Raw genomic sequence first — 15,011 nt, 5'->3', positions numbered from 1 at the left:
AATGACCAAATCAGCAGAGCCAATCATCTCGCTTTTTTGCATAAAACGGAGCATAAAATGGGTTTTTCATTTAACCTGTATGAATATTTCCATTTATTTGAAGCCTTTGCTTTGCATAATGTCGGTCAGAGAGATATGAAGTCAGCCTCAAACAGAAACGGCTGCTTTTGCCATGAAACCACAAAACTTTTTAAAATGGAGGTATCAAACAGGCTCATTTTATTGGCTGCTTATTGGCCTGGCATTGAGCTGAAGGCTTCTAAAAGTGTTTTCTCTTCTTGTGACTCGACGTACACCAAAGTGCTCCAGTTATTATCTGTGACAATCAGTGTGCTTGTTATCAGGGACTATATGAAAGTGACTGGGGTGAGGAGGGAGGCTGAACCTATGTTCCACTTTATCTACAGATGCTAATCAACATCTGTAAACATTTCGACACATAAGACCCAGTAAAACACCAAATTGTTGTGTTTGTGCTTTGTTTTTGTTGTTTCTGTCTTCTCATAGTGCGCTTTAGAGGTGCAGGTGGGCGGCTTGTGACACCATTTAACCAAGCCAAGCGAGCTCGTTTCCTCTGTCTCAGCCTTTTTCATGCTAAGATAAGCTAACTGTCTGCAGAGTGTTCAGAGTGGTATCAATCTACTTATCTCACTCTCTGCCAGATGCTCTTCCAAAAAAAGTGTGGCTGCCGTCACTCCAACCACAATAAAGAATAAATAACCCCCACCTTTGTCTGATCCCACTGCTCAAAGAAGTTTCCCTTAGTCCCTGACAGAAGTGAATTTGCGTGTGTGTTACATTTAAACGGCAACTTCATTGACACCATTTGTTCGATTTCTCAAGAAAAATGCTGCAGAGACAAAGAGCGCCTGTGTGTGTGTGTTTCCTCCTACCCGGTGTGTGTCCAGCTGTGTCTGCACGGCGGGCACGTCACCCCCTACAGGTGGCTCCTGCTCCAGCTGTTGACTTTTGAGCCTCAGCCAGTTCAGCAGCTCCTGCAGTGACATGTGGAGCCTCTTCCAGGGGGCCATCTCAGAGTCCAGGTGGGCCCTTGAAACAAAACCACAGTCATTTCTGTTTCTTTTGCCTCATGTAAACTAAGGTTTTTCCATTGCTTTCTTTAGCCCCCCTCCCTCACCTCATGCTGAGGGTCTTGTTGCGCAGGTCGTTCCAGCGCTGGCTCATGTTGTCCAGACGTCTCTGCAGCAGAACGGCGTCGTCCGAGTCGCCCAGCGAGGTCACAATCCTCTGCCCGTTCTCATCCAGGGAGTGATACAGCTCTGTGTGGCCATCAATCTCTGCCTGGAGGTCCTGGTAAGACATACACACAGTAAGAGTCTGTGGAAAAAGCCAGTAAATTCTGTTGCAGCGCACACTTCATTTTCTTGGTAATAGCAGCCATCTTTCACGAATTCACTTTTTTCGCTGCTCGAGTGCTGAGTAATGGGATCAGGATCTGAGAGAGCGATTTAGCAGCAACCACCAGGATTGAGCCATAATGCAGGTCTTAATGCATTGTGGATGAACCTTTTGCAGTACTGAAATGTGAAAATGTGATATTCAGTGTGGATTCACTTGGTAGCTTTGACAGCGGCGGTCCCACCTGTGCAGTCCATTACTGGAAACGTTCCTGATAAGTCGTTCTATGGGAAGCGAGTACGTAAGAAAAACAATCTTTGTGAAGCCAAACAGGAATAAAGCTTGTTTTCTGTGAATACCTCCTGTTCGGGTGCAAAAGAGAATGGCAGGTGTCACTTAATGTCTGTATTTGTGCGCTGACATCCTCAGTAAACGGAGCGCTAACTCTGAAACAGCCTTAACGACTGCTGCCGCCTCAGATTTGTAACTTCACTCTCATCAATGACAGAACGTGTTGAATGAAGTCAGAGCGCATTTCATTTCTCCCCTTTACGCTGCATCTGCAGAGTTCTCAAAGTGTCTTTGAAGAGGAAAACATCCTGTAAAAGAATGCCACACTTGCTGGAAGTTTGAGGATAAATTAGATTACATGAAATTTTAATGATACCTGAGGGGGAAAATGGGTCATTGCACCAAAGAATAGGACACAGACAAGAATAGAACAAATAGAAAGCAGTGAAGACAGTGAAGGTGGAGTGCAGTGTTAGACTGACTAATGTATTAAAAGTAGTTCTAGAAAGTTTCCTTCGGTTTTTCTTATGATCTAAATGTTCTCTGATCCACTTGAACACTGTGACTCGATCCCAGCGCTGTACCTTCATACGAACTTAAACTTTGAAGTTTTCATTTCAAATTGATGCTTTCACTTATTCGCGCCTTAATTTCACCACAAAATACTTCAACGCTTGTCCTTCGATTGACCTCAACTACCAGCAGAATCAGTTTACTTTGAGAATTTCTGTTTCTGTGAAAAAGAAGCAAAGCTTGAAAGCAGAAAAATATCTCACTGATGGATGATAATCTCTTCTTTGTCGCAGAAAACTAGTGAATTTACACCAAAAGTCTCACTAAAAATAAAAAAAAAACCCATCTGATCACACCATCTTGTGTTAGCATTTTAAAGTTAACATCTCAAAGCATTTTCAGTAATAGATGACACATTTCATTTAGGATTACAGCGCACATTCGCAAAAGAAGAGTGCTTGATTTTCTTTCCTAACCTGAACATGGTAGACCTTCCTGCGCAGCATCCTCCAAACTTTACTCTGGGATCCCAAAACTACACGTCAAGAAGATGAAGAAGAAGAAGAAGAAGCATCTTCTGCTTCTTCTATTCCCTTAAGATTAGATCCCAATATGACTGCCTGAGAGCGCTCTCTGTTTGAATGTGTGTGTGACAAAGAGCGGGATGTGGAGATGAGGCGGAAGGGAGGGAGAGTAAAAAGATGGAGGGAGAGTTAGTTACCCATGAAAAGGGAGACAGAGTTGGAGAGTGTGAGTCAGAGCGAGTTGGAAAGACAGAGGGGGTAAGAGAGAGAGAAGAAGAGGAGGAGGAGGAGGAGGAGAGAGGCAGAGAGAACTTGAAAGGGTGCATAAAACGATGAGTGCGCTCATTTTCCAATTAAACCTTATCGGCGTGCAGTGCTGTAGCCCGTGAGCGTGTGTGTGTGCGTGCGTGCGCGCTCTCTCTGGATGCTACACCGAGTTGCCGTCCGCCATTATAATTGGACACAGAAGACTATCACAGCTCTGCATACAGTGCTGCTGTTGTACTGAGAGAGCTGTGTGTGTGTGTGTGTGTGCGTGCGTGCGTGCGCGTGTCAAAAGGAAATGCATAAATTTGCAAAAGTGTGCATCTGAAAATTCATTTCCAAATATCTGCATCTTTGTGTGTGTGTGTGCGTGCGCGCAGGCCCTTCCACCAGAAAGTGTGTGTGGGTGCAGGGTGAGGGCTGAGGGTCAAAATATGTTCTCTCGCAGAACAGAGCCTTCCCTTCAACACCCACAATGCAGTGGGGGGAATTTTGCATTTGTGTGCCAGGCATCGACCGGCCAATGAAATCTCTCCATGTTGCCGCGTCAGCATTCCTGTCATACCAGCCGGGGCAGAGAGTCAAGTGAGAGCGTCCCAAACTCTTAGAAAGATGCCACATGACGAGAAGCTGATCATGAACGTCACCGCCGTTAATCAAACAGCACGAGCAGGAGAAGACGTCTTATTCTGAAAGTGACGCTGCTTCCTTTGTCTGTTTAACCTCCTTCTCTGGCTGATCTACCAAACTCTGTTCCAAAGAAATCCTTATTCATGCAGTTACAAGATTAAAATGGATCCCTTGCTTTGCTCCATTAAAGATCTACATTCCATCAGGTGTAAAAAGTGCCACGGACGGGTGGCCGTCGCTATAAAAGGGCTGTAAAACCGGTAGTTGTGAGAGTAAAATTGTGCGAATAATGGTCATCTGCACACAAGCGGAGGGAAACAGGCTTTTTGAACAGGTCAACAGAGGAAGGAGAGGAGAAGGAGGAGGAGAGCTGCAGAGGCCAGGCTTTGTGAGAACCAGCACACCTCCATGCTGGGGCCCTACCTTCCACTGTGCCAGCAGGTTGCGGGCCGCCGGCTGCTCCTGCAGTCTCTCCTTGTTGGTGGCGTCTATCAAAACGTTGCACGTCGTCTCAGCCTCCGTCAGCCAGTTGAGGAACTTCTCCAGGTCGAGGTAGAACTGCTGCATCAGCTTCAGAGCTGCCTCCAGAGCCGCCTCCCTGTCCGAAACTCTGGACGGAGACACATTACATGTTTGAACTCCTCTTTCTGTCTCGTGTTGAGATGAGTTGTAGGCGGGTGTTTATGTACGGTGAGGACGTATTTCCTTACCGCTTCCTGATGTGTGTCCAGGTGGCCACCATGTTGTCGTTGACCTGGGTGACCTTGTGTGTGTCGTCATTGGCGTACAGCGTCAACAGTTTGTCTGCAAGCGCGTTGGTTTCGTCCACCTGACCCTGCCACTGCTGCACCTCCTTCAGGAAGAGCTGAGGAAGAGGAGGCAGTGAAGGAAGACAGACAACGAGAATTCACTCTCACCAGCTAAAATGTCTTTTGAGTCATCTGCAGTAAAAACAATATTATATTTTTGAGCCGTCTGTTGTTGTGAATGTCACATGGGAGACGGGAAAACGACGTGTGCAGCTAAATTATGAGTAATTAGAAAGCTCATTTAGCCATGAAACAGAAGTCTGAGAGCGGCAGCACTTTGAGACACGAATGCGTTCAATGAGTGGACGTTCAGCCCGACCTTCAGCTCAGCGTTTTGTTTCTTCAACGCTTCCACATTGTACGTGATCTCCTGCCAGGACTCCAACCTCTCGCTGGCCCGCTTGATGAGGTGATCCACCCCCTTCTTGGCATCCAGCCAGTTGGTGGAGTCCTGCAGCATGTTGTGGAGCTGCTTGGTCCGATCGGAGAGTTTGGTCTGGGAGTCTTCCCAGTGAGTCTGAAGCCTGTCAACTGCAAAGACGAAGAGAAAAAAACGCTTCACTGTGAGGCCCTTCTTTTGGAGGCGGCTCGAAAAAGCTGTATGTCTGGATTAATGCGCTCCATTTTAAAGGATTTTACACTTTTGGTCAACAAATCCCATGAGGAGAGCAAAACTAACAATGTGTTATTCCTTCTCTCAATACTTTGCGACTTCCCCACCCTGCCTGTGGCGCTCAGCTGCTGCAGCATCTTCGGCTGGAGCTGGCCGCCGCAGCCTTTAATAAACGGAGGAAATAGGGCATTTGTTGGGGACTGTTTCCAGTGGTGGATTAATGCACATTTGTTGCTCTAGGGAGCGTCTGTGGCAGCAGGACGGCGTGTGTGGGACTGAGTCAATATAAACTACACTGTGTGTGTTCATGGTGATGAAGGAACATGTCATCCAGTGCAACAGTGAGGCTCACTGATGTGTTTTTAATAGTTTTTGGAAAACAATGGAGCTCTGTGGCACAGAGGAATGAGATATATGAGGCTTTGAAACACACACGATACTTGCTCGTAGAAACATACATTGTTGGTTTGGGTCCGCACATGGGATTTGTTGACAAGAGGAAAAATAAAGAATATCTGCAGAGCTATCCTTCGAGGGAGGAAGGAAGGAAAGGAAATGTTTAAAGCACTGCAACAGAGGAAACTGTGACAGTGAGAGAGAGAGAGTGACATCATCTTAAGATTTGAGATGAAAAATGAAAAAGAAGCATTAAAAAGAAAACTGGATTTGACCTCTCGGTTTCCCGCCGCTTCATCCTGCTCGAATTTGTATTTTCTCTGACTTTTAATGGCTCGCAGCAGCTCTAGTCCTGTGCTTAATTCTGCATTGCATGTAGGGTACGCATATCTCACAGCACAGAGCTTTCCTCTCAGTCGGCAGAGATTGGCCATCCTGCATACATTAGGATGCAGCATATGTAAATAATATGCAGATGAGGAACTGGTGTCCCACATGCTCGTCTTGACAGGTGAATTAGAATTATAAGTCTGTCATCATTTGTATTAAGTTGCTCCCTCGATCATATGCGGATAGATTCGTACAATTTGTACAACACATACTGCGCTCAGTGATAGCATTGCGGGTGTCCTGGTTGCTGGTTTTGTTCTTCAGGTTCTGGGCTGCCGTGACCTGTCTCTCCAGGAGGGGGCGCCGCTGTTCCAGCTCCTGTAAAGACGCCTGGAGACACACAAATGTTTATAAACGAGCGGTTTATCACTGAATCGCCGCTGTAGATCTCGTTAACGCTGATGATGACCTTGAGTCTGCCGATGTTGTCGTTGATGTCGTCCAGGTCGGCCACCACCACACGCTTGTTCTGCACCATGTTATCCAGCATGGTCAGCCAATCGGTGAGCTCAGCCCAGGACTTGTTGAACTGAGCCAGTGCGGCAGATTCAGGCTGGGAACTTCCTGTCAAACTTTCATCTGGGACACACACACACACACACACACACACACACACACACACACACACAATGTTTAAACAATTACACAAACCCGCAGGTGAACAGGACAGTTTTCAACATGAGGAGTTGTTAGCTTTTAGCATCCAGCTAACAGGGCCTGGTCAGGGCTCTTTTAATAAGGTGGCAGACAGCTTTGCACAGAAAATGGTGTGTGTGTCTGGAGCTTTCTTGCACCTGTAACATCTCAGAGAGAAAAAAATACAAACAGGTGTGCAGAGTTACTGTTCATGACCTCTGAAGTTGATCCATTATATTTATTAAATCCTACACTGACAGAGGTGGTTATGAGAAAAGATTTGCTTGTTACTTCGACACAGTAAGCATTTAATGTTATGAGTTTCTGAATTAATATATACATATATAGTATGTCTTCATGGCACACAGCAGCAGGATTTTCATGTTAATACATGCTAATGTTACTAAAATGAAGAGTGAGGGGGCTTCTGTCCTCCTGACTGCTGCAGAACACACACCACAGAAATGCCATCTCTGCTAATGTTAGTTCTTTTTTTTACTGTTAATGTTATGTTTCATGCTGACCGTAGTCGTCGTTATGCTAATGTTATTTTTGTGCTAACCTTGGTTTTTGATAAGGTAATGTTACTTTTTAATGCTAACGCTGCCTGTGTGAGGGAGAGCTCCTGTGTTTTTAACCTGCGTGCTGGCTGATGGTTTGGGACACACACAGGAAACATCTCATAATAATAGCTCAGTTAGCGTTACTAGCTTCCATTTCTCACTGAAATTCCTTTGTCATGTCAGCTAACTAGAGGCCACAGACGTCTATCAAAGCGTGGTTTGCAGACGTTAAAGATTTTAGAAATGCAAGAATGGCTGTCACCTACAAATTTACTTCTAAACAGTAAAAAGGATGAATTTTGTAAATATAACAACTTAAACTGGTCGAATAATCTTACTGGCTTTTTTGGCGACAAGCAGGGCAGCCGTCCTCTCCTTATGCTGCCGTAGCAGCTCCAGGATCACAGTCCAGTCTTCTTTGAGCTTGGCATACTTCACCTGTCATCACACACACACACACACACACACACACACACACACACACACACACACACAATACAAGTCACAGCCCGTGTTGACAAATGCAATCAAAGGCTTTTATTTTGCTAAGGCAGCTTGAGATGGTGAAAGCTCAGCAGAACTTTATCAAGTGAAAATGTACGTCAGTGTCTTTGATCTTCAAGGATGTAATGTTCTCTGACTCACATTAATAAACTACATAATATGGATTTGATGAAACATTTCAAGCAGAACTACTGATGAGATGAAAGAGGAAAGTGTTGCAGCATATTCAAGAGTGAAAATGTCTTTTTTGTCACAGTTCTTCATACTAAAGAGAGAACGCATAAGATGCTTCCACAACATAATACAGTCAACAGCATGTGAAGAAGCACATATGCCACAAGAACTATGCTGCTTTCTGTCTGATAGATGAATCACTGGCATCGAGTTTGACTTCCACACCTTGTCTGGTTGGCTGGGAGGACTGTCCTTGTACAGTTGATCGGCTCGCTCCAAAACAAACTCCATTTCTGGCTGCTTGACTTGCACTTCCTCAATGAGCTGGAGAAACAAATGTGGGACGTAGTGTATGGATGGTCAGAAATTGTGCATTTCAAAACTGGCCAGTGTCTGAAGGTATACTGCACATGGAGAAACAGCAGGAGTGGAGTCATACCCTGGGCGGCGGCTCTTCTGGGCTCTTCTCTAGCTTGGCTCTGGTGCTGGACGCCCAGGTGGACAGATCGTCCAGCTGACCCTGAAGCTTCTCCAGCTCCTTCAGCAGACCCTCGATCTCCAGCTGACGCTCAGGCAGAGCCCTGGACACCTACACAAGACAGGTATAAACACACTTCACTAACACACGAGGGAGTCAAAGCCACTGTAGTTGGAGGTGATGTTGTGTTGTTTTCTAACCCTGTGCAGACAAACCCTGTGGTGTAATATAACTACAGTAAGTACACTACTTAAGTACATTTTCAAGTTCGATAAGTGCTATGATATCAAGTGTTATAGGAGCTTTCAGTAGCACTGGTTTTCTTTATTTTTTACAGTGTGGTATTGACAATGAAGTCACAGAGCTAAAGCTAGAGTGCTCAGTTCAGAGCATTTTGGCTTCTTTCTGCACACCCAGCTAGAAAAATCCACATGACCTCTGTGTGTATAAACAGCCACGACTGCTCATTACCTTCATCTGTACGATGTACATGGTGTGATTTTACAGGCCGCTGCAGCTTTGTTCTGGTGATAAATGAATGTCTGTTTACAAAAGCCGGTGTGCTGCGAGCTGCAGTGTTCACGGCGGTAGCTGCTGACCTGAGCCCAGCGAGCGTTGATGATCCTGATGTCTTTCTGTCTGTCAGCAGGAAGTGTTATCTGTTTTTGTCTGGAGTTCAGATCCTCCATCGCCGCTTTCTTGGCAGGAAGCTCCTCGACACGTGCCTGACACACAAGCATGCGAGTCACACGGGCTGAATTTAATAAGGAATGATTGCAGCAGCTCGGTGTAGGACACGTGTTCTTTCAATCGAATTACATAAACACACACAAACGAGCAGAGACGCACAACATAGTTTCAAGGTTGAATTTCAGAATGAAACATTATCGCATCTCAGCGGAAACCATAATACCCTCTCAATTAAATTAAACACACCAACACACACATGTAAGGACACCCAATTGTTTTTTTTTGTAATAATAAAGGCCTCATTTACACTCTGAAAGCAGCTGAATTAAATTACACTGATCAGCACACACCCACACAGGCACACACACACAGAGCTCAGTGGCTCGTTGGAGCTGCTGTGCTGTGGTACCTGGACTTTGCCAAGAGTGTCTCTGATGTGCTGAGGCTCTGCAGGCTGAAGAGGGATGGCCAGGACGCCTTCCGCTTTGTCCAACCAGCCCAGCATCGAGCCCATGTCCTCCTGCAGAACCGCAGCTGCCGTACGCGCCTCTGCAGACCTGCAGGAGTGGAGGGCGGCGGCAGGAGAAAAGGAGGAGAGGAGGCTCAGACGTCAGCCATAGTGATCGCAAAAAAGTTGACAGGACGATATTCTGAACACACACCTCCTCTTGTGCTCGTTGAGCTGCTGGCAGACGTTAGCCCAGCGAGTGTTGAGTAATTTGAGCTGCATTCTGAGCTGCGAGGCATCGTCCGGTGTGCTCAACTGGCTGATGTCCTCGCCCGCAGAGTTCACTCTGCCCAGCATCACTTCCTGGATGGGTATGGCCTCCGTCAGGTCCTGCACAGACACACACACACACACACACACACACACACACACACACACACACACACACACACACACACGGTGGGTGAGTTGCTTTTTTCATTGTTTGCTTTGTATGTTTGCAGTAAATATTTATTTCAAGGTTTAAGATTTAAAGTTCGGACTATGGGTTTAATCAATCAATAAGCTGTTTAATTAAGCTGATTTTCAGGGACACTAAAAATGACTTTCCTCTTGAAATACACGATATTTTAAAAATTGGACAAATCAGTTTAAGGTGCTCTGAAGTTTGTCCCCACAGGTGCACCAGTACCGCTCCATTCACTGTGTCTGAGTGTGTTTGTGCACACGGGGATCAGGTTTGGGTTCGGTTCAGGAAGCAGCTTGTGATATGAGGTACCAGATGGTCCTCTGTCTCTATACACACACTCTGTCTTTCTGTGTCTCTCCCACACACACACACACACACACACACACACACACACACACACACACACTCAGGTTGGCACTGGAATGGCACTTGGACTCTGCATTCCTGTCTTTGCAGGTGGACACTGAGAGCTGATCACAGCAGCCCAAAGTGGACTGGGCACGTCTGATGATGCAAACACACACACACCCACAGAGTTCAGAGAACATTACACATACTTACACTCATTTCCTGTAGACTCCCCCCCCCCCCCCCCACTACCTGTCTAACCCGAGTCTTTACCCTAAAATTGAATGATTAACATTGTCTTGTCCCCATAAATAAGGCAAATCCTGATAATGTGACTGTGTAGAGAGATTTACTCTATGCCCCCATGTGTAAAACATGCCCCCCCACACACACACAGTACTTTGTATGCAAAGTTGAGTGCATCAGTTCAACCACAGCAACTGAAACTAAAAGTCAACTCCGTGAGACATCTGTGAAAACAACCCTTCATGGAGTTCTCCTCTGTGAAAATGACTCCTCATACATTATTAATCAACATGTCGGTGATGTAAAAGCCCACTGTTCTACACTTGCGCTAAATTGCTTTTCATAATCCTTCAATTTCAGTTTTTGGGGTTGATGTAACATTGAAATGTCAAAATTGATGACATAATATTGTTACATAAGGCCTAAAAAAGGAAAGTGTTCTGTTTGTATCGAGGCTGACTGCACTGTCAGACGCTCACTGCCTTTTCTTCTTGACAACTGCCATCTGTGTACCAGTGTTTGTGTGTGTGTGTGTGTGTGTGTGTGTGAGTCCGTGTTGTTGACTTCAGATGGGCACAAGAAACTCACGACGACACAGATATTTTACGTCATGGTGTGATGCTACGTCCTGTTTTGTGTTATTTTATGTATATCCTAATATTGTTCATTTTGTGTCATCAGAGGTGGAAGGTAATGAGTAACATCTACTCCATTACATGAACACAGCTGGATTTATTTGACATCTAATAATGAAACGTGACTGTCATTGTGGTGAGTGACTCCAGCTCTCAAATATTTTACATATTTGTATAAAACATCACATTTAGGAAGCTGGACCAAATACTTGCAAAGCTAATGACATTCCAATCAGCCTCAATTGTGCTAAATAGCAAATGTTAGCATGCTAACGTGCTAAGCTAAGATGGAAAACATAGTAAACAATATACCTGCCAAACAACATCAATCATGATAGTTAGAGGGTCCATGCACATGTGGTTTACTGATTTACAATCACACTTTGGTATACTGAATATCGTCCTGACAGGAAACAATAACGAGATGTTTCACAAGAAGCAGGCGCTGAATTAATTGTGATGACACTCTGTGATGTCGTGTGCGCCAGACGATGTCATCATTTGTCATATCTCGTTAGGGTATGTCGAGCGCTACTTCATCAGACTGTGACAGGTAAGATGTCTTTTTATGCAAAATGCAGCATCAATTTGGGCAGAAAGCGAAGAAAATGAGAGATGAAGGTGCTGACGGAGAAGGCTGGACCCGTGCCTTGCTCGGGGGCACTTCAGCAGCATTAGTGGACACTGAAGACGAAGTGTGACTCACACACGACTGGATACACTCAGCAGCTTTCTGGGTACAATCAGCCGAGTGCGAAAACCTGCCTTTCTATTTGTACAGAAATGCTTGCGTCTCTAGTTGTGTGTGTGTGTGTGCGTGTGCGTGTGTGTGTGTGCGTGTGTTACCCTGAGGTGTTGTCTGTGTGTTGCTGGCTCACTCTCAGCCAGTTTCAAAGTGCTCTCAGCGTCATTCAGCCACTCCTCCAGCGCCTTCTGATCCGAAACAAGCTTCTGCCACTTGGAGTTGCACTCCTGCCAACGCCTTGATGTGCACACGAACACACACACATTTTCATTCAAATGGGTGCACAGAATAAGTCAATATTAAAACACACACACATATATCATCCTCTCTGCCTCTGCTTACTTCAGCCTGTCCTGGTAGAGCTTGTTCAGTTTGTCCCAGTTGGCGCTGAGGAGGGTGGCGCTCTCCTGGATCCTCTGGCCCTCCAGAGGCCGAGCCCCGGACACCACCTCCTCCCTGCGGGCCAACGCTCCCTCCACTGGGTCTTGGAGTTTCTTGATGCTCCCCTTCACCTCCTGTGTGTTATGGTGGGGGCGGAGGACACATAGAGGAGCGTGCATCATGCAACTTTTCTACTGTTTTGGTATGCAGTCATAAGAAAAAGATGTCATTACAACACAAATGAACAAGAATGTTTAGTCATGGTGGCAGTAAAACACTGAAATATACAAAGGACTTCAATATAGAAAGAACATTGTCTTACAATATAACCGCCAAATTGGGAGCATCTGTACACATTTCATTAATTTGTTCATGATATTACTTCCCGAGAAAGACTGTGTGAGTCTCTGAGACAGAAACACGGAGGCAGTGCTGACCTTCAGGCAGTGCTCTTGCTGAGGCAGGTTATAATACGCTGCAGGCCAGTATTCAGGAGAGTTCAGCTTGAAGTCCGTCTCTGACACTGAACGCAGCAACGCCTGCAGCTCTGTTAGATACTCCTGGACACCCACACACACACACACACACACACACACACACACACACACAGGAAGGCGCACACAGTCATGTTCACAGCGCCCAAAGCAGAGAGATAGATCAGAAAAAGGCAAAATATTAAACTTCATACAACATATCAAGGCTTGCTTTAAGGAGATTTTCAACTAATTAAGGAACCGATCTGGGACTTCATTTCATAAACAAGTTCACTGGATGTCAAGTCACCTTAAAATAACATATTAGAAAGTGCAAATCAGATCTAGAGGAGACATTTTAGAACAAAAGTACACTTTTTTTGTGTATAAGAAACCCACATAAACGACTTCCTGTGGATGACCTTTGATAAAGGAAGCCCCAGATCTTTCCAACGCCGTCAGACAGAAAACTCCTCTTTAAACACATTAATAATCTCTATTGTATATCATCATCATCGTACCCAAGCCGGCATCAACTCACTTTTCCCTGATTTGAGCCTTTGATTATGACTCAGCTCTTGAATCGGCAGTTTAAATGAATTTTACATTTCCCCAGACCATGATACACAATACTCTGAGGACGGCAAATGAAGCTGCTCTCTACAGCGCAGAGATGCTGGGATATTAACACTCGGCTCTGCTCATTTCACCTCATTGTTACACTCCTGTCACCTGGGAAATCGCTTCTCGCGTTAAATGACACTTTTTAATTAACCCAAAATAAAAACCACATGCATTAACATTATTAGCAGCCTTACAGAACGCTAATGATTGCTGCTGGCCTGCAGTTAACAAGTCAGCTCTGGGTTTGCTGGTGTGACAGTAATAATGCCAGGAGTGGGACGGAGTGCACGAGACGATTGACTCGCGAGCTAATGGACTGAATATCCTCTGCAGGGATGAAACGGTTCAATCTTTGGTAGGAGCAAAACATACACTTGCTCCTTCTGAAACATTTAACGTGTACTGCTGCAATTTAGCATAGCGCTTTGATCAAGTTTGAGGACTCACAGGAGACAGAACGGTCAAAATCAAAGCAGCAGAGGTGAAAATCAGAGCACCAAAAACCTGCATTTCCCATGATGAAACTTGGTAGAGTGTTCTGTTGAGCGTCCCTTTGACTGCGTTTTGTACGGTCATTAAAGTGTCCTCCAACATCTGACACATGTATGTGTGTCATGAAGTGAAATGGGAGGCCGGAGTTTTGAATGTCCCAGTTTCTCTGCTCGCTATTAGCACTGCGCCCGCTGTGGAGTGAGAGCTCTGTCACACTGGCTTTCAAAGGGGTAAAAGACTCAAGGCAACCATGTCTCTGAGCTGTGTGTGTGTGGTGGAGGGGGGCAATTAAAGGAACAGCATTTAGGGTGCAGCTTGAAGAGACGACTGTTACCACTAGCATGTCTGTGCATGAAGCTAGAGCATGCAGCCAGTTAGCTTAGCTTAGCACAATTTACCAAAACTTGTGGCTTTTACCCTTTTTGTTTGGATGCAACAAATGATGTTGATTAAAGGTGCTGTCAGCTGTGTCTTGAGCTGTGCTAAGCTAAGTTAGCTGTTTCCCCTGCTGACAGCCTTCACGCTAATTTAAGCTAAGCGGCTGCAGCTTCGTATTTCCTGGACAAAATGTTGAACTGTTCCTTCAGCTTGTGTATTGTACCTGTACTCTGTGTCAACACGCTTCAGTGATCTGTGCTGTGCAAGAATTAATTTTCCATCTCAATTCTTAAGCCAGCATGGACTCAAAGGTCATGTGATACACTCAAAAGCGTCACAATAGCTGCTAAATTGAATGATTGAGGACTTCAGTGACTCATAACCCAGTGTGACAGACTCACACACTCTCATCTCACATTTGATAAATCACATTTCTACAATACCTGCTCTTAGTGTACACAAACACATCAGCAGACCCACCTGCTCACACATTTAATTCTTCACCTGGAGGTTTTTCGACATAGTGTGCATGTGTTTGTGATCGTAACGTGTACTACTGAGCGCTGACATGAGAGCAGAGCAGCTCTCGATGATGAGAGGGGGAGGTTTAAAGCAACATGTGCCATGTGGTTCATCTCACACAAGACATCCTGAAATTGAAAAGAGCTGGCAGTGAAACAATAACACAGCCTGTTAATCTGGGGAAATTAGATTTAGCGGCCAGGTTTGAGTCTCATTTTGAGCAGGAAGTTTAGCCCAAGCAGTTATTCTCGTCTTTTTTAGATGTCTTTGTCTAGACTGATGGATCTTTAGCTCCTGCCAGAGAACACAGATTCCTTAAAACTGAATCAGTGTAGGCATGCAGTTTTTGGGTTGTCTGATGATTAAGGAAGGCAGGAAAGAAAAGAAAATAGCTCCCACTCTCATGATCTGGTCAA

The 15,011-nt window shown here is 45.3% G+C and overlaps 1 protein-coding gene across 5 annotated transcripts in view; it reads right to left on the bottom strand.

Moving 5' to 3' along the window:
• dmd (dystrophin) overlaps window positions 1–15,011 on the bottom strand; it is a 225,923-nt gene that overhangs the window by 51,775 nt on the left and 159,137 nt on the right. For all 5 annotated transcript variants that reach the window (XM_076723927.1, XM_076723928.1, XM_076723931.1 and 2 more), the window contains 16 exons: window positions 12,544–12,666; window positions 12,068–12,240; window positions 11,827–11,962; window positions 9,497–9,672; window positions 9,244–9,391; window positions 8,744–8,869; window positions 8,106–8,255; window positions 7,892–7,990; window positions 7,327–7,426; window positions 6,199–6,368; window positions 6,002–6,119; window positions 4,710–4,921; window positions 4,292–4,446; window positions 4,005–4,191; window positions 1,139–1,311; window positions 894–1,050 (listed from right to left, as the gene is read on the bottom strand). In XM_076723927.1, coding sequence (XP_076580042.1) covers window positions 894–1,050; window positions 1,139–1,311; window positions 4,005–4,191; window positions 4,292–4,446; window positions 4,710–4,921; window positions 6,002–6,119; window positions 6,199–6,368; window positions 7,327–7,426; window positions 7,892–7,990; window positions 8,106–8,255; window positions 8,744–8,869; window positions 9,244–9,391; window positions 9,497–9,672; window positions 11,827–11,962; window positions 12,068–12,240; window positions 12,544–12,666 — 2,403 coding nt within the window. The remainder of the gene's footprint in view (window positions 1–893; window positions 1,051–1,138; window positions 1,312–4,004; window positions 4,192–4,291; window positions 4,447–4,709; window positions 4,922–6,001; window positions 6,120–6,198; window positions 6,369–7,326; window positions 7,427–7,891; window positions 7,991–8,105; window positions 8,256–8,743; window positions 8,870–9,243; window positions 9,392–9,496; window positions 9,673–11,826; window positions 11,963–12,067; window positions 12,241–12,543; window positions 12,667–15,011) is intronic.

This window comes from Chaetodon auriga, chromosome 23 (genome assembly GCF_051107435.1).
Source record: "Chaetodon auriga isolate fChaAug3 chromosome 23, fChaAug3.hap1, whole genome shotgun sequence".
NCBI classification, from domain to species: domain Eukaryota; kingdom Metazoa; phylum Chordata; class Actinopteri; order Chaetodontiformes; family Chaetodontidae; genus Chaetodon; species Chaetodon auriga.
The sequence above is the reverse complement of the archived record's forward strand: the minus strand, read 5'-3'. Positions and strand labels throughout refer to the sequence as shown.